Source organism: Argopecten irradians, chromosome 16 (genome assembly GCF_041381155.1).
Source record: "Argopecten irradians isolate NY chromosome 16, Ai_NY, whole genome shotgun sequence".
In the NCBI taxonomy this organism is placed as follows: Eukaryota; Metazoa; Mollusca; class Bivalvia; order Pectinida; family Pectinidae; genus Argopecten; species Argopecten irradians.
This window is the reverse complement of record NC_091149.1, coordinates 5025230-5050197: the sequence shown is the minus strand read 5'-3', so window position 1 is coordinate 5050197 and position 24968 is coordinate 5025230. Positions and strand designations below refer to the sequence as shown.

At 33.8% G+C, this 24968-nt stretch overlaps 1 protein-coding gene across 2 annotated transcripts; it reads left to right on the top strand.

The window, feature by feature from the left end:
* Nucleotides 1-751: 751 nt before the first annotated feature.
* LOC138310310 (innexin unc-9-like) lies at nucleotides 752-22898 on the top strand. Of its 2 annotated transcripts, none has more exons than XM_069251468.1 (3): nucleotides 752-1197; nucleotides 15148-15197; nucleotides 18764-22898. In XM_069251468.1, exons 2-3 carry the CDS (start codon nucleotides 15181-15183, stop codon nucleotides 20058-20060), a joined length of 1314 nt encoding a protein of 437 aa, XP_069107569.1. In that variant the 5' UTR covers nucleotides 752-1197; nucleotides 15148-15180; the 3' UTR covers nucleotides 20061-22898. The 2 variants fall into 2 exon arrangements, with proteins under 2 accessions (XP_069107569.1, XP_069107568.1); XM_069251467.1 differs by having other exon boundaries at nucleotides 1178-1297.
* Nucleotides 22899-24968: the final 2070 nt, after the last annotated feature.

Sequence of the window (24968 nt, the reverse complement as noted above, 5' to 3'; positions counted from 1 at the left end):
TTAGGACATACGGTGAATCCTCGATAATGCGGACACTTGTGTCCCAGTCGAAACCGTCCGGATTGCAATTTTTCAGAAATGACGGACTTTGTTTATTTAGTTAATAATCAAATCTGTTCCGTCTGGAGTGTGAGATTATCGATGTCCGGATTATCGAGGATTTACTTTACTCAGTATACTGTTGTCATTTAAAATGTTATAACCAGAATAAATCATTTTGAATATTGCCTGAAGTTATAATTTTTTTATTACTGGTATGCATGCTCTGCAAGTGTTTGCATTAGTTCCCGTGAAGGTCAAAGTGAAAGGCATAATATAAGTTCCTGTGTTTTCGGTACATCAAAAAAATACTGTTCATCTGAGTCTGTGGGCAAGTATATGATCCTATATTGTGTTGAATAGAACATTTTATTCTGCTTGCTTCCCCTTGGCAGTTTTAAAAGATACCGAAAGATGCTAGTTGAGTAATACAAACATCATGTGTTTTTCATACCACGACAATCCTACGCTGTTTTGTGTGTAACAACAGTTTGGTAATTCAAGAAAAATGGACCAAACTCATGGCGATTGTAACTATTGCATTTCAACTTGCTACTTTCCTCAGAAACAAAGTTCACAATATCTAGTCTGTACATATTAAGTGTATTTTCTATCGCTTACTGTACGAGTCCATGCGTCGTTCAGTGACTATTACTTCGCACTGTAAATTTCAATTGAAAATGAAAGTGACTCTATAACATGACAACACACTATTAAGTAATACCTAAGATTAAATCATCTGGTTTACCTGAATGAAAGTTACTTTTACAGCCATGATTACGTGTAGATATATTTATATTGTACATTTATAGACAGATAACGCATTGTATATGACAACATGTGATGGTATTTGGCACGTTGCCAACATTGTATGCCCTAAATCTCAGCCTCATGTGCACACACAGACTCGTTATCGCCAATGGAAAGCACCAGCTGCTAAATATAGAAACACGAGGTTTTCTTACGCCCTGCATATGTCACCAGTAATCGTTGAAGCAGAGACGGTTTTGATCTTAGCCAGAGGACGAGAATACACCCTCACATCAAACAAAAGAAACTCCAGATATTATTACGCCATCAGAGGTTACGTAACTTCCGGCAGACGTCTCTAGTTGACCTTTGATGACCCCGATCTGTGACACGAGACAAATATATCAAGTAAGTATGCTGCATCTGCCATCTTTGTTTTTGTTTTGTGTATCCCAGTATCTTCTGCTTCATTTGTGTATTGTGAAGTCGGACAACCAAACTAATGAAGGTAGGTCTTTTAACGATGAATATCTTTATTTTACTTTTCCAATATTTATAATACCTTTTTAATTGATATTGTGCATCATAATATGAATTAGTATTCTTCATATCTTGTTATGATAAATGACGAGAATTGCTTTTTCCGTTTCGTCTTTACAGTGTACCAATAAATCAGTTGCACTTTATCATATAAAATAAATGAGATACCATAGTGTTTTATAATAGCTTTAATTAAGGCAATTAAAATAATTTATCTATGATTTTTTTTATGATACAACAACACGTAACAGTATACCTTAATCAATTAAGTTGATATATCTTTTTGATCTGAGATAAAAATTTGAAAATCTATATGCACTGTATTGGTGAAAGTCGATAGCAATAAAACTGAATTGGAGATACTCATAGCATAAAGATATGTGTTTTCGTCATATAGTGCTAGACATGTGAGAAGATGGTATATTATATGAATTCTTAAGTTAATTTATCTTTCTCATTTACGTATGTGATGCAATATTGATGATATTCCCTTTTGTAGCTGTTTCATTTGTCATCCAGTATACATAAATAATTCAGAATTGTGTGTACAAGGTTATTATTTTGTTACATATATCATTATGATGGTTCAGAAAATAATAGGACTGACAATAGTATATGTTTATGTTGATATGACATCAATTACTTTAGATATACATGTAAATGGTTATTTGGTATAAATATGTATTTGATGGTGATATATAAAAATTGAGATATCGGAATATTTTCAAAAAGGAGATCGAATTTAATAGCAATACAAGGATATGCTCAAAATAACTTATTTTGTATTTCGGCGCCAATAGGTGGCCACAATGTGTCACTTATCCAATTTATCGTCAATCGTTCACTATTTTGAGTGACAATATATGTGACGTTTCAATGAATAGTACTATGTGTACACTGTCACCACTATCAGACAAATGACCAGGCAACAAATGTAAAGACTTAGAAATGATCGGTGATCGATGTCGATTTTGGCACTGCTGATTATATGAAACGCTACAGCGTAGCTACACATGAAACATTCATAGGTTATGTAACACATATCATTGCATAAACCATTCTTTGAAACCTAAGAAAATGTATAGAAATATATACTGTAATTTATAATTACTTAAAACGATTTGTTCAGAATCACGTGTTTCGGAGGGTTAAAGCGTTTGAAGATATCCGCTGCAAAATCAAGGTCGAATTTGGGAACATTTTAGTGGTAACAACAGAATGAATCCCTAAAGTAGCGTTTCACATATTCTGATAAACATGTGAATGGTGACGTAATATTTATTATTAGTGAAAATTTTAATTTGTTTTTAGAATTCCTCGTTGAAGGTTTCATACTACTTTCATTTGTAGACTAACTTCGTCAAAAGCTGAATTCGGTCATATTTTAAATGATAACAACAGAATGAACCACCATACAGCTTATCATTTATTCTACTAAATGATGGTGTGATAACTATTGATAGGAAACATATTATATACGATTCAATAAACCAACTTCATTCCATCATTTTTGTCGACGTAATTACAATCAAAATTTAATTAATTGACCTCTGTGACAAAATTTTGCCTAATTGGCTATCGCGTTCTTTGATACCATGCGTGTAGGCGAGCTTATTACTTACTAATGAATTTGATATCTATTTATATAGATTTTATTGTACACTAATTGGTACACACACGCGTCTAATGTCACTTAAAATTAATCCACAAGTACGATAGACTATACCATAGGAAGTAAATTGATCAGGAAAGTACAAATGATTATGTTTTGATCAATTGGTAATGCTAGTTAAATACTGCTATGGGCCATAATGGTAAAATTAATATGTGATTAGTATCAAAAAGATGATTATATCAAAAATAAAAATTGGTAATATGGTCCGGTTTTCAAAATTAATTTATGGTTGTTTTTTTGTTAATTTATTAGATATAAAAGTACATGCCTGTTGATCAATCAGACCAATGATAATATATATATGTATATAGGATCATAAATAGTGTTCATTTCATATGAGATTTTATGAGACGACCCTAACAAATTTTTGTTTTTGCGAACTTTGGCAAGGAAAAATTAAAACCTCAAAACGATCGAGTTTCATAAAATGTCATTCGCAATGAACACAAAACGATACGTTTTTTCACATAACTAGAGTGTAATATTAATTCAGCACCTGCTTGATTAGCTAAACGTTTTCTGGTTTGAGAATCGCATATTTTTCAAGGTCATGCAGCATTGGTAAGATTTACATTGTTTGTTTGATTATTGTAACGTCCTATCAACAGCCAGGATCATGTAAGGATGGCCTCCAATGTGTGAAGTGTGTGCTGCGTGTTTTGGAAGACCTTATTCCAATTAGTATAACATGTTTTGAAATTATATGTGAATTTGATTCAACTAAAACAACTTGATACTATTATAACTACATAGTTGTACATTTCAAATGGCATTGATTTATTAAAGCAAGGTTAATAATCTTAATAATTTCGCTTTAAATGACGACATGTGCATATGATATATGTTTACATATTACAATATATAATTATACATATTTCTAAAAATTCAATATATTATATGTTTCCATCAAGTTTTCTTCATTTATTCGACATACAGTATTTTTCTGCTCTTTGAATTTGCTAATAATGTCTTGAAAGCTTAAGGCTTAACATTACAATGTAAGCTATACAATGGTCGACATTTGATTTGTGAGATGTGACGTTTATGTAATACGTTTAATTTGTGTTTTAATTAATGTTTCGGAGAAAGACGTAAAAATAGTTTGAGGTTCTAAAAATAACAAACCGCACAGCGAGCCGACCTTGAAGATGCAGCATGATGATACTGATGACGTAATCAGCATAATCATAAAAACATTCCGCGTATCTACTCTCCCGTGTCGGAGTGTTCATTGATGCTGACTGCAACCGTACATTACAGAGGTAGGGCGACCAGGGTACGACATGTAGTGATGAGTCAGAGGTACTGGCAACGCGCGTGCCATCGTCACGTGACAACTCACATAGACATGTAAGGCGATAGAAACAAACGCTGGTCGCGTGCATGGTGAACCGGAAACAACAAACATCTTATGTATAAACAGCAAACGTAGCGTAGAACATTATATATAGGTATCAACATAAAAATTAGAAAACTGGTTAACCGGAAGTAAATGCAAAAAAGCACTTCCAGTCAGTCTGAATTTATTGTTATTTTTTCAGCCATAAGTAGATTTGTTTTATTGGTACAAAATTCCAATTAAGATAGCGTTCCTGCCATCATGAAAATGAAATTTGAGTGAAATTAACGATCTACATTCCATCTGATTTGAAAATGTCGATATTTTAAATTGTTTTTGAAATAAATTCATGGTATTAACTTTTAATCCAATGATGGAATTTTAATGTCTTACTTTTTCAGTGTGTTAAATTGTTAGTGATAAATATTGTCATAAAACTCAATAAAAACAGGTAGTATATGATAATGATTCTGATATAATCCACAACTCCTTAACGGCATCACAAGTGTAACTACATAAACCGTGTGCGACCTGCTGTTACCTAGATTAGATTCAGGAAAAGAATTCGGCACCACTTGGCGTTTGGTTTGAAATAGTCTCACACCTCCTATTTAAATCAAAATCGCCCTTAAGCTACCTATGTGGTACTTCAAGTCACGGAAAGATTTGTTTTTCCAATCGAGTTTTGATTTAAAGTACAACTTATACCTACTCTCAACTGTTATACAATATCAATAATCACGTAAAAACTATATATTATGTAATATTTACATTGTTTATGACATTATCAAACGCCTATCTTATCAAAAATAATGCAATACTTGTGCTGTATATAATAACATTTAACTCACGGAGTATCACATTTGAAATATATACTTTTGTACGTTCAATACGCATTGAAAATTGATATTGATTAATTATATGAAAAAATATAATTGATATAAAGACATTATTGAATTTTGAATGAAGACCGAGTTTCCTATGTCGTATTTGCCATTGTTTCGCTTACTTTCGCTTTGAAAGACGTTCTTATGTTACACAACTATACTGTGGGTTGGTCGTAATAAGTTTTTGTTACTTTTAAATTATTATTTTCTGACCCAGCAGGATGTTATCAGCAATCATTGTGATTATGTTATCTAGTGACAAGTACTTAAAGTTCCAATTATTTTATAACTACTGTAAAACAGCAGGTATCCCTTTACATGATAATGTTTTATTGAAAGAAGGTCAAGACAGCAGGTGTGTCTTTAAGAAGAATTAGATTTATCATAACTATGTCTAGGTAGATTACCCCAGACTTTTTCCATTGCAGATTTGTATGATCGAGATCAGTTCTGCTTTGTGAGATAACGACTCCGAATATATGAAGTGAAACTACTTATGATATAATATGAGGCAACATATCATGATAAATGTAGACTTATAAGAGATACGAATTATATCTTATCAAGTATTATATATATATATATATTAATAATTTTTCTTCAGTCTTAGGGATATTGTTGTTTCTCCCAACTCTGTTTTTCGAGAGAAAAAAATCGCTAAAATTTCCAAATTTCGATTTATTGGTTGAAAACTCGTGTCGTGTGAGTTCCGCTAATACAAGGAGACACAAAATGAATATACCGTACCACAGCCTCCCAAAACATACATTCACACACCGCAACATATTGTACCCATGGGAGGCCTTCCTTAAATGTCCCTGACTGTTAATAGGATGATTAACCAAACTACATTGTATAGGTTTTTATTATAATACATATGGTTCAGCTGTGTCTAATAATGTAACAATAACTATCATAGACATATATCGAATTAAAACTCGATTCAAATTAGATGATAACAAAATATTCATCAACTTCTATAGAAGTTTGTGAATAAAGTAAACATGAAAAGAAAATTTGTTTATGTACCTGTCTTTAAAATGTCCGCGACACCTTTTCAACGTCTATGAAATACATTTCGAGTGATAATGTACCTTTAAGTTTAAGCAGTAGTTTGTCGCTGTTCTTCCTCAATCATTTTAAATTGATTAAATTGAAGTTTTGTATCTTAAATACGTCAGCCGTAGATCGCTCTTTTAAAACGATTTCATTGTTGACAATAACATCAACTTTAAAAGTTTGTTGAATCCGTCTTGATCAGCCAGTTGAAATCTATCTTACCTGGCATTACCTGGATATTATAATTAAGAGATACAAGTCCTATCACGAAATTTGTTGGATACTCAACATTAACACTTTTACGAGACTTCTTACCACCTGGTTTAAGATTAATATGGCATCGTAAAAACGAAATTCTGATGGGGCATAGTCCTGATGGTGCATAATCACATTGTTTGAGTTCCGGAATAAGTAGAATTTTCCGAAAAAGTGATATTTTCTGAAAAAGTGATATATAAATTATACTTCTCAACTGATCAAAGAATTCATCAAACTCATCAGATTATTGTAAGTATATGTGATCAAGTTTTTACTTTTGTACAACTAGCATAACAGTTTATAAAAAATATTTATTTTATTGGTTTAATTAGAGGCAAAAAAGAGTTATTTACAAACGTTTTGAAGTTTTCAAGTGGTAGTTGCAAATGTGCAGTGAATTAATAGCTTGGGTGTAGAGTCAATCACACGATAGATATCTTTCCTCCAAGATGAAGGATAATATGTAAACAATTGATCTTTTTATCTTTAATTCTGTTTTGATTAGTTTTCAGTTTCTTTTATTGATATATCATTAACAGCGTATTGCATTTAAGAAATCATCTCTTCGTAAACGCGGTAGATGTGTGCGGCAAGCGCGCACATTTTGGGAGGCTGGGGTATTGTTTTGCCATGTCTTCTTGTGATAGGAGGGATACTGTTACCTCATGGAGTCAGCTCAAATAGTCACATCATACTAACAACAATATAACCTGTTATTTCAATTCCTGAATGCAATTTTTTTTATTTGGTATTTAGTATGGCTCTCATAATCTCACGTCCAAGGAAACATTGAACGAAAGACCAGAGTAAGGCAGTGTCAGGTAAAAGAAATTTATCACAAAAAGCTATTTAATTTGGCCTATTTGGTTTCAATTTATATAGGGAAAGAACTTCCAATTGAATTTAAGGCAACAGCTCTTCATTTTTCACGTAAAGACTTCGTCATACGTTTATGATTTTGACATATACATCAATTACAATTTCAAAATCTGTCCAAAATATCACAGAGCCAGATACCAGTTCTTGTTTATTGTTTTGTAAAAATCGACCTCTTATTGATATAGATATATTGTAAATGGATTTCACATTCTGTCATTCTCAGTAAATATTCATTGAAATAACTTTCAATGACGTAGCATTTCCTTTTTAAGCTTTTCTCAGTTACATAATACTTAAACCATTATATTGCAGCCGAACCCACAAAGCATACGAATAAATACATATTTATATAATATTACCAAACACTATTAAATCGATCTCAATTGCATCGCAGTTATACCATTATTTCTTTCAATAGTTCATATAATAAGAATTCATAATTTCAATTATGAATATTTTGATAAGGCGTTCAATTCAGACATTGGAAATGTCCGATCTCGTTAACATGCCTCCTGCTTTTAATGGTTTCCTTAAAAACTATAAATTTTCGAGCTATTTATAATATGTACCAAGAGTGTATGTGGGTGTATGTGCGTCATTTCATCGAAGGAACGTCCTCAATGTTAGCTGAGTTGGTGGTCCTAAAGAGTTTCTGACACTGGTATACACTCCGATATGTAAACATTTTTATTTTTCCTGTTTTCTATTTTATTTGTATATTCTGATTTATCTTCGAACTCTCGTAATTTGGAATAATGATTTTTTTTCCTCGGTACAAATCTTTTATTTTCTCCATCGTGCTTTGAATTCTATTTCAAAATCTAACCATAAGCAAAATGACATCAATTATCTTTAAATTTGAAAATACGTTTGACATATACATAGCAGGAGATTAAAACAAGCTAAAACAATGTTGAGTCTTCGTCTGTGAAACTCGAATTCGTTAGACTCGAAGCAACCTTGTTGAATCTAAAGGTTATTAATCCAGCAAAAATTGTTACTATATTTTCAAGCACTTATGTATCCGAATACTTGGATAGTCTTGTCGCCTTCGAGTTATCGAGTTTTGACTGTACTACTTTACTCTGAACCATTAAGAAACATTAGTGTCTCGGTAATCTATGTGAGTAATTCATCTACTTCGACTTAGCGAGGTTTGACTTTAATGTTTTACTCTGAGCCATTAGTAATCTAGGTCAGTAATGCATCCACTCCATAGTTTCACTGGCTTGTCAGTCATCACAGGTGACTATCATAATGTTATTACCACACATTACGTGTGCCCAGACACCATTTGAATATCGGGACATCATTATATTACAAAACATGTTCTTGGCGACTGAGACTAAGCACTTCCCTGATGACAACAATTTAGACAAAACATTTCCCTGACGCGGACAATCTAGACCAAGCATCTCCCTGATGGCGACAATTCCGACAAAACATTTCCCTGACGACGACAATCTACCTATTAGAACATCATTGACAACAACGCCCAGGCGCGAGACAAGATTGGTGCCAAATTGTTACCACTTGCTAGTTTAAGTAAAACACTCAAACTTTCTGCCAAACCCATCAAGGAATATATTGGCCTTCGGATTTGTCATTTGTGACCCTCTAAGCATCTTTATGCGATATAACCACGTGTGAATACCGTCCTGTCTCACCAAACTCAATTCCACGACCGAGACATTTTCTTATATGTGCATTAGCAAGCAATTACGAGGCGAGCGGTGTCAATAAAAACAAGATTTAGAAATTATCCAAGACGACTCGACAATGGATAACGCTTAACAGGTGCCTCCACTTTTATTTTTTATGGAAAGGTGGAATGTGCATTAATCAAGATGTCATCTACTTTTTTAGTTGGAATTTTATCTATTTCTCATAACCCTTTTTATTATCTCTTATTCTTTTCCTTTCTCTCGAGTGTAACCGTTCGTTGAATATGTCTTCATTAGTGGAACACTGAACTTTTTCACTATATCATGAATTTATATAACTATGGTTACACAGAAAAATTAATCTTAAACGTCATACTAAGTGTATTCAATTACCTTGTGTTCAGCACATCAAAACGACCTTTTCCTACACGGCTTGTGCTAGATGTAGAACTGTATTCTGAGCGATGTTTCTAGCCTAAATTTTCCATTTTTAATGTTACCATAGCCGTTTATTTCATCAATTTCCAACGAGACACAATCTGTTGGACTTGTCGTAAAGACAATTCTCCAATGTAGCACATAAAACTTAATCAACGAAAAAGCAACTGATAAGCGATTTTTTTCTAACGCGAATATGAAGTCTGTGTGATGTTGCCAAACTGACATATCCTCTTTTTGGTGTTACCATTGGTTTCTTTTAAGTTATCAATTCCCGACCAGACACAAATTGTTAAACTTGTGGTAAAGGCAGTTCATCCTTTTAACTTAAAAAATGAACTGATAAAGGAGCTTTAAAAGCATCAAACTTATCTAACGGTCGAAAATTAGCCAATGCTAGATTTCATGGATCTCTATCTCCTATCAAATTATGTCTTTTTCATATCGCTAGAATTTTTCAACCACACTTGGCTTTAACCGACACGCCGTTTCGATAATTCCAATAATGCAAACGTACTTCTTGTCGCGCAATCCAGTTTTAGCGTAAATTCGAACAAATGTAAATTATGATTTATCAACGCGGATGTAAATTAGCGAAATTCGAAAGTCTGTGGTTCAATACCGGAAATGTCCGTTTTCAAAATTTAGCGTTATACACAAATAAGCGCTTAAAGACAGCGTGAAAAGTGTTAAATTAAAAATAAAACTGATAAAAAAGTGATCAAAGATAGATTTCTGCACATCTTTTTTTCTTTGGTACAATCCATTGTTCTAACCATCATGTAATTTGTTATTTATTTGTATATTTATCTCGTCGTGATTGAACTTATCTTTCGTGACTACGAGACACGGGCATGATACGATATTACTTTACACGAGAGCCAACTCCTGGTGTGAACCACTTTATAAATGATGTTACTTGTCACACGATGCTGAACTCTCAATATGTAGGTGATTAATAGTAGACCAATCCCAATACATGTTATCTTTTGATGTGCAACATTCGTTTACATAAAACAACACAGTTTAGTACCTGCTTGTATCGAGTCATAAGTCACTTTATGACATGTTGTATAGGGGTTGGGAAGTGGCTGCCTCTATCAATTTAGGTCACCGGGGATTAAGTGCTAGCTTTGTATACTGTAAATCGACCTATTTTCGCTGCGATTTACTTTCGCGAATTTTCCGATCCGAGTAAATCCGCAAAAGTGTATCTCCGCAAATCAACATTTACATATCACTTATATTGAAAGTAATTTTCATTTTCATTTTTATTTTTTAACTGAATACATCATGTGTTGATAGGAATTTCTATTCATTTTGTAACCCACAAATTGTGATCTTCGCGAACTTGTTTTGAAATAGAAATCGCGAAATTTAATACCCACGAAAGAATATTATTTGTGTATGTTTTTTTTTTTTTTTTTTTTTTTTAATTGTATTGAAAAACTAATATATTAAACGGAACCTGTAAAGACATAGTGATACAATGATCCTTTGTGAAGCACAGGAAATAGTCTTTCTTTGTCGTGAAAATTTCTTATTTTGTGTAAAGGATCTTGAAATCGCATTTATGTTTTCTTAAAGATTCTCCACCTTTGTCAGATGTCCAATTAACACAAATATCATAAAATGACTTAGTTCGCTTTTGGTGGATGCGCAATCCGTATATTTCTTTCCATAGTGGTTGGACTTTTTTAAGGACGCAATTAATAATTTTTATTACTTAATTTTGTGAATTCAAATAAGAAATTCACATTTTTCAATGGTGGTAATGGTGTAAAGTAAGTAACTTTTGTAACTGAAGAACAATTCTTATTCGTCTGCTATTGTTTATGATAGGGAAAAAAATGTTATTTGTCAGCTGTGTAGCATCTTAAACATGTTGGTTGATCCAAAGGGCTCTGATGTTTATGGCGATATGTTGATAGCAAGATCGGACTACACATCAGTAAGTACTTTGGCTTCTTACGTCTCTGATTCCAGCGTTAAACTAACAATAATAAAGTTTTAAGATGCGTTTTATATGGGAAGCCATTAAGGCAATAGACATGAGGATGCTAATTGATTAGCAGTGAGAAATGCATTTAATGGACAAAATATATAATGCCAGGCGCATGCTATCTTGTTTAAATCAATTTAATATACAGAACGATAAGAGGATAATAAAGAGCAATTTTTCCAAATGCGGATGAATTAACGCATCTACGCATAATGAAATTATATCGTCAATTTTTCATAATAATAAATGTAAGCATATCGTTTAATATGTTGTTCAACATTGCACACGACTGTAACCTATGATCAACTCAGTATCGGAGATGTGTATTAGAGTGACTACCCCTGCGCGTGCATTACCGGATGTACACACGTGAGTGACATAAACAGAACACCGTGTAACGATAAAGTTAGAGTGTTGACAATGTGTCATACTCTGGGGCGTAAGTCACGTGATATGTGATTGATGCATGTGCATTTCCTACCACAAGGTGTGACGACAGCTCGCGTGCATGCCTATCTAAGTACGTGAGGAAAACATATGGCCTCATTACAAACCCTATTTTATGTCAACCACACATGCACAAAGGTTTTTTTTCGCATCATCAGCTACTCATTCGTCTAATACATAGTATATATTGGATGTTTAATGGAAATAATAATCAAAAGGAAACACACTGATTTCAACTGAATTATCCTGATGATTTCTTACAAATGAATAGCGTTTATTCTCATGGAGCCTATGGATTTTAGTCTGTTATTAGTTTCAACATTGTCATTTCATTTTAGAGAATATGCCTTTTCCAAGTCAATACGCAAATGTAAAGCAGGCTACACATATATATTGTCGCACATGTATATGTCTCACTGATTGTATCAATAGACAACAGGTGCTGTCCACTACTGCAAACAAACAACGCTGCGAATATTCATCTCATTTCGGTTCTCTTTGTCTCCCTCGCCTTTCTGTTTCGACCCTGATATGTTCTGGTATGCTACCATGCCACGGAATTCACACCATACTGTTTGCGGTAAATTCCGGGACTACAATAATAGCTTGTCCAGTGATCACTGACAAATGTCCAGTGAGTAATGACCAACACAAATGTTTCCTTATCATTGTAAACTGTTCACATGTCTGGCCATATTGTATTAATAATACCATGTGGTAAGATGTGAATGTGGAGTGTTGATAGACCGTGAAATCGCCTTGGCGTTGTATGAACAAATTGTTGATGTTGTGGGTATTTTGAACAATGATTCTTTCGGAAATGGATTTTGTTTCATCATTTGTCATACAAATCTATATATAAAACCACGTGCTTACACAGTTTGTTTGTTTGATTACATTAACTTCCTATTACCAGCCAGGGTCATGTAAGAACGGTATCCTATGTATGCGGTGTGTAACTTGAATGAAGTGTGGTGTGTGTTTTGGGAGACTGCAGTAAATTCGTGAATTTTAAAGTAGAAAATTATACTAAAAGCATTAGGGTTTTTGAATGAATTAGATTTAGAAATTCGCCGAGAATTATTTTTCTCATATTTCATATTCTAAAACTACTCCTGATTTCTTGAAAGGTACTGAATAAAAAACTGAATCAAATCAAATATGGACATAAGGATAGATTTGGACAAGCATGTTAACCGGATTCAAAATTCATTTTTTCAATATATAAGTAATTCACACAGTGGATTTAAGGGTTATTTTTATGATTAATATTTGCGATGTGTATTATCGCTGAATTCGCTGTTTCACCCAAATTTGTGGAAATTATACATAGAAAATGATTTCAGATGACTATCTCTATACATTGAAGATCTGCGAAAATAATTCCCCGCGAATAGGTTAACAGTAACATTTTACACCTGTATTTAACAACAGTAACGTTCCTATGACATGGGCCTATCTCAAACAGTTTGGGTATTTTTTAGCATCCAGTAAATCAACTGACATTCAACCCTGGAATTCATTTCCTTATTTATTTTTAGCAAACTAGAATATTACAATGTAGATCTGTAAAATGATATTGACGAAGAAGTAGTAATGGCATACAGGTCACTGCAACATTAAACATAGATATATATTATATACTGAAATACGCATTTCATCTAAAACAAGTATCAAGTTTATCGGAAATTTCCAAAAAAAGTCACAGGTGTATGGATTTTCCACAAATTTCTGTTGTTTTCCATTGAAAGACAATCGCAACAATATACCTTAGATTACATACTTCGTGTCCTGCAAGGTGATGGGTCAAGCTTTGACGTCATTGATAAATATATTCATTATATATAAAATGATAGCCTTTGTGTTGCTAAGTGAAACATATATCGGCACGTAATAGCAGGGGTTACGTTACAATTTAGATCTTAATAAATTCCTCACAACGGCCGGTGGCGTGATAGTCTCCGTAATTATTATATCATTTCGAGGTCTAGTGTCAGAGACATCAAGAAAAAGTGGAAACTTCCACCATTTATTGTATTCAAAGTTTGAATTATTTAACATCTTGTTGCTGAAAATATATAGAACCGAGTAATACGATATTTTTAGTGTGATGATCTCGGTAATTATTTCATTCCTAAGTTCTATGTAAGAGTCATCAAGAATAAAAACGGAATTTTCCAAAATTCATTGTTTACAAAATTGGAATTCTTCTTATTGCAAATATAATTCATTATTGAATCGAGAAATACGATGTTTTTAGTGTGACAATCTCCGTATTAATTATATCATTTCGAGGTCCAGTGTCCGGGGGATCAGCAATGAGTGGAAATTTTCACCATTAATTGTACGAAGTTTGCTTTCTTTACATCTTCTTACTGAAAATATAATACCCTACAGAACAGGAAAATACGATATCTGAACATATCAATTTTTTATCAACAAAAGGGGTGTTATTGGTGTCATCTACAAAATCGGACATAGTTATGTTTTTGAGATGTGACTATATTTTTCCTCTTCCCGTTTCCACCTATTACATCTATATGCTCGTCGATCGACATCATTTCGAATATCTTACAATGAAATCATCTTATTAGCTTTGTATGTCAGACATTATAAAAAAAAAACATCATTATGTATGTGTAAGAGTTGTAGAGTTGCCATTGCATTACTCGTCTCTAACTAGTAGAATGACGGAAATCTTAAATAACCACATTACTCTTTGGAAATATATTCGATGTCATTTTCAGGTGAAATCTGTGTTTCTCTGTTTCATTCAGTTGTATCGTTGTGTCCATTTCGACCAAATATGTTTTTTTTTTTTTTTTTTTGGGGGGGGGGGGGGGTGTTAGGATGAGAGTTCTAGAAAATGATATGTAATCATACTGAATTATGGAGTTATGGAGTACATGAGTCATTTTACTCAAGTAACTGGTGTAACATCATTCGTCAGAAACCTACGTGAAAATTAAAAGTTAAACCTACGTGACTATTTTATTTTTGACAGCGTTGTCAGTTCACACCAATATTGTTATACTTTATCTTTGATCAGTATAAGTTTGTGGAGATCGATTTTCGCGGTATCTCTGACCAACGAAATACGCGAAAACTAGTAAGTTTACATTATAATAATGAATTGTTCAACCGTTCATGAACTTTTTTTTCTATTTCAGACAGGTAACTTGGAGGAAAACTAAAGATACAGCATGCCTCTAGTAACATTGTAAGTATAAATCAATTAATGTAACTTTATCTCATAAAAAAATGTACATACTAAAAATCATGTCAGTGCAAGACCCTTACTTCAATAACAATATTCCGGATTTAGTCTGTCGTATAAGAAACTGAATTGAAAATTTGTCTTTAAAGCAGTTATGTGATAATAGAATATAACAATAAGGCTTTGTGATATTAATTCATGTGCGTTTTTTTTTTGTTTTTTTTTTTGTGTGTTTTTTTTTTTTGTGTGTGTTTTATTTTATTGATAAATCAACTTCCTATTAACACCCAGTGTCATTTAAGGACAACATTCCGTACGCGTTTATGTGGTGGTGGTTTGCATGTGTAAACTACGAGGTGTGTGCTCTGATGGACCGGTATATGGAACCCTTGTCCTTTTTATAGCGCTATAACCCTGAAGCATGCTACCGACGGCACCAAGCAATACACCTCACCCGGTCACATTGCACTGAAAACGGGCGAACCAGTTGTCCCGCTCCCTTACTGCTGAGCACTAAATATGAGAAGAAACTGTCAATTTGATAGTAAATTCGTATAAAAGAGGCCTCGCACAAAGCGAATATCTTATCATTCGTCGTCGTACCTTCATTTTATTAGCGGATATTTAAAAATCGTTGAAATAACTTTGACCACGGAGATGGAAACTTATTACCTGCGTATACACATAATTATGCAGTATAAAAAATTAAAATATGCTTATGATATTCATTCATTACCTGACAACGTATTTACGTGTCTTATTTGTGTGTCAAATATTTTACCCTGAGCCTCATAATTGCATGTGCATTTCACAGGCGACATGGTTCTACAAACCTTTAATGTGCAGTCTGTTGAACTCTCGCCAGACAATAATGAAGTAATTTACTCGTTAACATGCCCAGACAACATGCGACATGGAATTCTGCAACATGCCACCGATTCCATATTTTATTGTGTTGCTATGCATGCATTGTTACCAGCATTTAGAAACATGTGTCGTCAATTTAACGTGATAGTTATTTCAGAGAGCAACCAACTAAATAATTTTTCATAGAACACAGTGTTAAACTTTGTTAAAGTTTTGTACTGTATTATTAAAACAAAGGAATATTAGTTAGCTATTGTGTTCTATAATTAAAGTCTAGGTTCTCATATAACACTAGATAGAAAAAAAGTTTGGGTCCTTCTGCTCAAACTCCAACCAGGGTAGCTTTATTGAAATCAGGCGCATTTTGCACTAAAAAATCCTGAAATTCTTATGTTTTAACCTATTCATTATCAAAATTGATATTTTGAACCTAAATCTCAATATGAATTTCCAAGTTCATTTCATGGTCATCTAGGAATAATTACCTGTCAGAAAACATTTTTACTTTTGAAATTCATAATTAGCCAGCCAATCAGCGACCGGGTTAAAATTCTATCCTGGGCTCAATCTTGTATACACAGGGGCCATTTCGAAGGTCTTTTTTATTTAGTTGGTTGTTCCCTATAGTACTATGTATTAGTATTTTTGCGGAGACAAATATTCGCGCAGTTGTAATTTTTTAACATTAACAAATTTCATCGGTCATTCTGTCTCCATTATTTGTGGATATTTAAGTAGAGCGAAAATTTTCACCCCGCAATTAAAAGCAGACGTTTTTTGTTTACTTGAAATAATGTCATATTAACAGTCAGGGTTATTAATAAGGGCGGCCTCCCTTGTATGTGAAGTGCGCAGTGGTTGTTTTGTGGGACTTTGGTATATTCGTGTTGTGTCATCTTGTATAGTGGGACTACTGAAGCATGCCAAACAACACATTATACTAAAAAAAATTGTCGCCCAATTGTAACATACCTTTATCCTAATGTTAATTTGCGAATGAAGATAAATACAAGTCCCTGTATGGTAGTGACAATTATTAAGAGGGTATATAAGAAGCGTTAACCGAAAAATTGGTTACATGAGTGTATGAATGGTTTGGGAAACTGGTATATAAGTGATGTGTCTCCTTGTATTAGTTGGAACCCTTTCCCTTTCCCTTTTTTTAGCGCAATCTCACTGAACCATACCAGTAAAGAACAACACACTTCACCCGGCCATATTTTACTGACAAAGGGCAATTTACATATTTATTTGACAGTAAATATATCAAATTGAATTACCCCTTTATAATTTGGGGAAACCCTTTATTTGCATGGGGCTTATTTAAACATCAACTTGCGAATTAAGATAAATCCTAATCCATGTATTGTGATGAAAATTGTAATGTAATGAGGTTTATATTATATAAGAAAGTACTAATTGAGTAAATATTGTTGCATGATAATGTAAAGCCATCTTTTGATGGAGGATTAAAAAATCTGCTTCCATTCATATGTTTTAAAAACTCACTGTGACAATCAGAAGTAAGCTCCTTCGGATCTGTTATAGAAGTTTCTCTTCTTTGACGTACTCTGCATTATCTAGTTAATCAGTAACTGGCCGCGCGCGTCACAAATAATATCGTCAATCAACGCGGTCAAACATACAGTAATGCTAAGCAAATAATCAAAATACACATGAAACAATATGGAGAGGATAAACATCTAATTGTTAATCGATCGGTTGCTGTATTTAGTCCTATTAAAAGCCAATGTTATTTAAGGACAGCCTCGTCTGTATGCAACATGTTTGTGTGAATGTCTGTATATTTTGGGAGGCTGTAGTATGTTTGTGTGAATGTCTGTATATTTTGGGAGGCTGTAGTATGTTTGTGTGAATGTCTGTATATTTTCGGAGGCTGTAGTATGTTTGTGTGAATGTTTGTATATTTTCGGAGGCTGTAGTATGTTTTTGTGAATGTCTGTATATTTTCGGAGGCTGTAGTATGTTTGTGTGAATGTCTGTATATTTTCGGAGGCTGTAGTATGTTTGTGTGAATGTTGTGTATATTTTCGGAGGCTGTAGTATGTTTGTGTGAATGTTTGTATATTTTCGGAGGCTGTAGTATGTTTTGTGAATGTCTGTATATTTTGGAGGCTGTAGTATTGTTTGTGTGAATGTCTGTATATTTTCGGAGGCTGTAGTATGTTTGTGTGAATGTCTGTATATTTTGGGAGGCTGTAGTATGTTTGTGTGAATGTCTGTATATTTTCGGAGGCTGTAGTATGTTTGTGTGAATGTTTGTATATTTTCGGAGGCTGTAGTATGTTTTTGTGAATGTCTGTATATTTTCGGACGATGTAGTATGTTTGTGTTATGTCTCCTGCCAATAACGAAAACTAGTGTTCATTTTATAGAGCTATTTCACTTAATGCTGTCAGCAGTAACAAATGGATCTTAACCTTGAATAAGTATCATTTTACGAGAATACATACCGACTCAATCGAAATGCGTACATACATGCTGCAGAACTCTCGATAATTCGGACACCCTCGGTCGTCCGGATTACGAATTTCCCGGACTGCCAATTTTTTTGTTCTCAGTCAATGTATAATGTTAGGACGATTTGTTCCCTAACATTTCCGTCCGGATTAAGAGTTTTCCGGATTATCAGGGGTCCACTGTATATTATAATCATTACTGTTCTGTTTTTGTCTCGACAGGATCTACCAGGTGATCCGGTCTAACGGCAAGTCCGCCGAAGGTAACCGGTACCTGTACGATGACAACATCATCGACAGGCTGAGCCACTACCACACCAACATGATCCTGATGATGTTCACTGCTATGGTCGTCACCAAACATTACGTCGGCTCGCCCATACAGTGCTTCTGTCCCGCACATTTCACAGCAACAGAAGTAAAGTACACCAATAGAGTTTGCTGGGTGTCGAACACGTATTACATTCCATTTGCGCGGGAAATCCCGTCGAACTACGAAGTGCGCTGGTCGACAGAGATCACATACTACCAATGGGTTCCGGTAATGCTGCTGTTGATTGCGATGTTTCTGAAGCTGCCTAGGCTTGTCTGGCGTCTTGGTCTACAAATGTCTGGAATTGGTCTCAAGAACACTCTAAAACTAACTCACCTGACTCAAAGTCTAAGTCCAGAAGAGCGTGAGAAGCGACTACGAGCTCTGTCGAAGTACATTGGACGTTGGGCCAGTAGTAGCTCATCTCCATACAGATCCGGAGTTTGCGGTCCTCTCCGTGAACGGCTCGGGAATTACTGTTTCCTTGGCTGTGGCCGCCATTACGGAAACTATTTAGTCAGTCTGGCTATTGCTATAAGAACAATGTACTTTGTTAACAATGTTGCATTATTGTTTTTCTTAAACGAATTTCTAGGAAACAAATTTTATCTGTTTGGATATGAAGTCATTGCATCTGTTCTTAAAGGCGAGGAATGGGTGATGTCGCCGAGATTTCCACTCGTGACCCTATGTGACCTTGACCTTCGACAGATGACTAACGTTCAAAGATGGACGCTCCAGTGTGTTCTTCCCGTTAACTTTTACAACGAACGTTTCTTCGTGTTCCTGTGGTTCTGGTTTACCATGCTTGCTGTGTTAAGCTTCATTAATCTCATGGCTCTTTTATTTTCCACAGTCGTCCCTCAAAACAAAGAAAGCTTTATAAAGAAATATCTTCTACTGCAGAACTTAGATCAGTGGGAAAACAAAAGCGCATTTCCGAGATTAATAACAAAATTTGTTGGAGGTTTCCTAAAGCCAGACGGCGTTTATTTGTTGAAGCTGATCAGCAGCAACTCGCAGTCCACTGGAGTGTCTGAGATCATAAAGTACCTCTGGGAGGATTTCCGAGAGCAAACTAATATGACGACCAAAAACCGGGCAGATACGATCCGGAAATATGGCCGACCTAACGCAGACAGCATTGTTCGATTAGTTAACGGAACTGGCTCATTGCATGCTCGACATAAAGAGTATTTCTTGTGATTCCACTCCTGGACAAATTTCAAATGTAAATTAAAGACTCCATTTAAGGTTGGAATATTGCAAGTATCCTCTAGATTTACTGCAAAAAAACATTTTTGTATACACAATATTTCGCGCTTGGTTTTCTCAACATATTCGTGACGAAGCGCTCTCAGTGACAACCCTGCAAACATATATGTACGTGTCATAATATTTTTCGCCAAATACTCGAATTCTCAATCGATCTCTCTTGCGAATTTTTTTTATCTCGCGAAAAAACATGGTTTACAGTATTTGAATATATTGTGAATTAGATTTAGGTCAATTTACTCATTTATTTAAGTAATATCTTAAGGATAATCAATGCAGGGAATTATTTATCAACGATCTTTCCAGGAAAAATGTCGTGGATGTTCTGTTTGATTATTCCGTCTTTGTATTTTACACAGTTACCTCTCTTGCGGGTAGGTTTCCATTGTGATGTTATTTTTATGTAAGCAAGGGCAGATAACTATGCAACGTGCAAATACAGAATACAGTGTAATGCAATATTTTCGTGTTCAAAATAGCCCAGGGGAGGCTGATGTTTTAACCATTCCATCACTTACTGAATGATGTTGAATTGTCCGAAACTTGTTATTTATCAATCAATCGTCCCTCTTCATCCAGTGTTCAAACAATCAAATATAAGCATGTACTAATCAAGCATGTATTCGGAGTAGGGATTCCCCCATTTCTTCTTCATTAGAGCACGCTTCATCGAAATAGTCTCATCGCGTCAATCATAAATGTCATTTGGTAATCCAAATCGGGAACCTTCGACGCTTTCCGTAAACGACAAAATAAAGTATTGTTTCGTTTACGGAAATTGCCGAAGGTTCTCGATTGTTGTTTATCCTTCCATTCCTTTTTGTAATTTAATCCTTCCGGGTTATTCCATGTGCCTGAGAAGGATAATGCTATCAATATTTCATAAACAGTTATAATTCTCCACAGTGGAATTTTGACCATTATTCATAATCCGATTGCCACCTGATTGTAGTTCAATGTAAAATATTTAATTTTTAACAAGTTTCAAAATTTCTTATCACAATATGCGAATTCAGAAGGAGGAAAAGATATGCATTTTTAATATTGTGTAAGCACCTTTTTTCTTTTGTTCAGGATTGAATTTAATAGAATGGTTTTGGTGTGGTGTTACAATACAAATACACTACGAATAAACCACAAAGCAGTTTTTGGTTTGCCTTAATAGTTTACACGTGCTAATTATCTCATGATTATGTATATGACGTTCGTGCTTTTTTGTATCTTTTTAAATGAAATTACGTGATTGGAAGTGAACTTTCTTTTCATGTTGTTTATATGTTCATCTGTTTACGAGTGTCTTTTCTTGTGTTTTGCTTGTAATACATATTTTGATTTGCACAATAATGTATATCCATGTCTTATAAGCCGTTGATTGCATGATTAGTCTGCTAGCCGATCGGGAACTGTCGGCACATTCATTACACGTGGGTTTTGTATTTATTTGTGTGTAACTAATAACTCAAATACTTTATATTTACATATCAATTGCTTATACTTCGAATTACTTGGTAATTTTTGTAACAATACAAAGTTTATAACTTTAGGCATTTAGGAATTTTTCGTAATTCTTTTCCGATAAGTGACTTTGAGTGCAACTTATAATGCGGGAACCCATCTTTAAAACATATCTCCATGAAACCATTTCTGATAATAAAGATAGATTCCGCAACAAGTGACTGTTGCTTATCACGTTTTCAAACTCAAGTCAGTTAGTTTTCAATTTTTGAAAAGACACTAGCTGTAGAAAATGTCATTTCAAAATTTAAAAATGAACAAACTCAAGTTCAGATAAACATGATAAATAACAGTCACGCGGTGATAAACTTCTTTATCCCATAACTTTGATTTTATATTTATACCCTTGTGATCAGTTTCTGGTCAAATTCCGGGAATGTTACCACCACATATCGCATCATATATATCAGTCCGCTAATAAAATATAGTACTCAAACATAAAGTCAATAATTTTGTTTATACTTTTTATAATCAACTACGTAATGTAATTTAAAAGAAAATGCGCCGTAAAAAGTAGTCCAAAGTTGAAAGCCAATCAGAATCAAGAGAGGTTGAAAATGACCAATGAGAGTCGCCGTACAGTAGGTGTTTAAACAATCTGATCTTTATTATCACTTCGTTGTATAAGAGGATCTGACAACATCCTATTAAGGGTCACGTTCTGGTGATCTTTGGACATGGTTAGTCAAATTGCTGCTGCCAGAATCTTGACTGGAGACGAATTAGTTTGAAAAAAAAATATATATATATTTTCCATGTTCATGTGTATATAGTCATCTCGCTCAAAGAGCACAACAATAATAAATGTCTATGCATACTGGGACGAAATGGCGTTTTCAACTGAGATAGTAAGGTGCAGAAAATGCATTTCGATATGAGATCGAGGTGCATGTGGTATAAAGGTCATCCGAACATGACCTCTTATGGAAAGTTGTCAGATCCTCTATTTAACGGAGTGGTTATAAGGATCTGTAATTTAATCACTGGGCTGAAGACACAATCACACGATTTTTTGTGAAATATGCATAATTATAGGATAAAATAGAATACATAAGTGTTCTGTCCTCTAAAAAAAAATTTTTTATTGTTGTTGTCACGATACCATTTTTTCACAAGGAGTTTAAGGGTCGACTACTCTTGCTTTTGCCCGAGATTGTACAATATTATTATTAGAGTGGTCGTTCCTGGAAATCACGATAAATTAAGTCATATATTGTTATCATTTGATTATTTTTAATAAATCATTTAAAAATACATTTTGCATTGTTATCTGTTTTAAGATTGATGTTATTTGGTTTCACGCGCTGATAATGATTCTATTTAAAAATGAATTATATAATAAAATATTATTAATTCACCTATTTCCACCTTGTTATAGGATCATGAGACGACATTTTTACATTGATTCTTATTCCGGACAATCTTTAGTATACAGTACTGCAAGTCAAGAAATAGTAAAAAGATGTACATGTGTTAATCATGGCAGGATATTACTGTTCAATTCAATGTATTACAGCAATTCAAATTTTTCTTTATGATAAGGCTAAAGTTTGATTAGAATCACGGCCATCAACTAAAACACAAGTATGTTGGTTTATTTATTCACGTCATATTAGTTAAATGATCACTACCTTTCCGAAACAAATAAAAAATAGAATTTTCTTAAAAACACCAATAAGGTCTTTAAATTAGATAAGTAATAAGTAACAATCTATAATGTATATTATCAGCACAAAGACTAATTTATTTAAATAACGATCACTATCTAGTTAGATAAAAACAATAGTTTTACATACTTTTACGCTCTGAGACAACATTACTAAATGTATTTGCTATTTGATTTTTACATTTATATAAAAAAATATATCATTTTTTACTATATATATTAGACACGAAAATGAAATCTTGAACTTTTCTACAGCGATATAATTGTTTTGTTGTATGGCATACAGACTAGTGGGTCGGAATATTTGAAGGCTCTTTGTTCAAGAACGGCGAATTTGGAAAAGGAAACGCTGAAGAACAAATGAAACTTATTTGTCGGAGGACAAGTTTGCCAGATACATCCGACTAACTGCCTTCTTTTCTTGAGAGAATTCAAGGTTTAAATCAAATCTTAAAATGTATGATAAAAATAGAAAAGAAAATGTGTATAATCATTTTGATTTTCAGTGTTATTTTAAAGATACATACTTATACTTGTCGCAGTAAAATGCAAAAGGTTGTATGATTCTGGGTCTGTTTGCAATGCGTCGTTTGTGTGAATGTCTGTATGTTTTGTGAGGCTGTAGTACATATGTGTCGTATTTCTTTGCCATAGTGGGACTCTTACCCTTTTTATAGTAAGTGATATCTAGGCAGGCAAAAGAGCAATAAATAAGGGACAATATCAAAAGGAAGGGTCCCTTTGTATGTAATGTATTGCATATGTGAATATCTGTATGTTTTGGGAGGCTGCGGTATGTTCGTCTTATGTCTTTGTGTAATAATGGAAGATTTGTCCTAGTTATAGTTTTATTTCATTGATACATGCCACCAAAGACACTAAACAGCACACCCCACCCGGTCACAAACCAGTCGTCCCATTCCTTAAAGACTGAGAGTAAATCAGGCACAGAATCTGGCGTATTACGACTAGCGTACAAGGCCTGAAGTTTCCTTCACTTGGTGGACGGGAGGCCAAACGTGAGACAGTGATAAGGGAGACGTCATAAGGGAAAAAGATGGTTAGGAAAAAGAAAAAGATTAAGGCACAATATTTCGTCGCCTTTTACGATTAATGAACTTAGATGATAATTTACAAAATTTCACATTTGTTTTGTTTATACAGTTCTTTTACAAGATCAAATATGAATAATTCATGAAACCATGAAATACAAGGTAAGATAATGGAAGTACAATTAATTCAAAGATGAAATATAATATATCTTATACATCATTTTGATAACAAATCAACTAATATGTTGTAGAAATGTGATGAATTTATGCGCAAAAGCCCTTTCGTCCAAATTATACAATCATGTTATTAAAGTGACAGAATGAATGTGAAACAGAAATATAGAAAATATATAAAACAAATAAAATGCAACAGTGGATCTCATATTATTGTATTACTTTAGGAATTTTTTACATTGAAGCTTGAATGTGAACATTTCCTATTATATAGTAATACAGTGATATGAGTTCCCACGTCGCATTTCATTTGTATGTTTGTTTCAAGTAAGTTCTGTCAGTAACGTAGCAGAGGTCGATGACTGGAAATTGAAAAATAACAATAAAAAGATTTGGCAGTCTTCATGCTACGTGTGTAACCAAAATGCTACT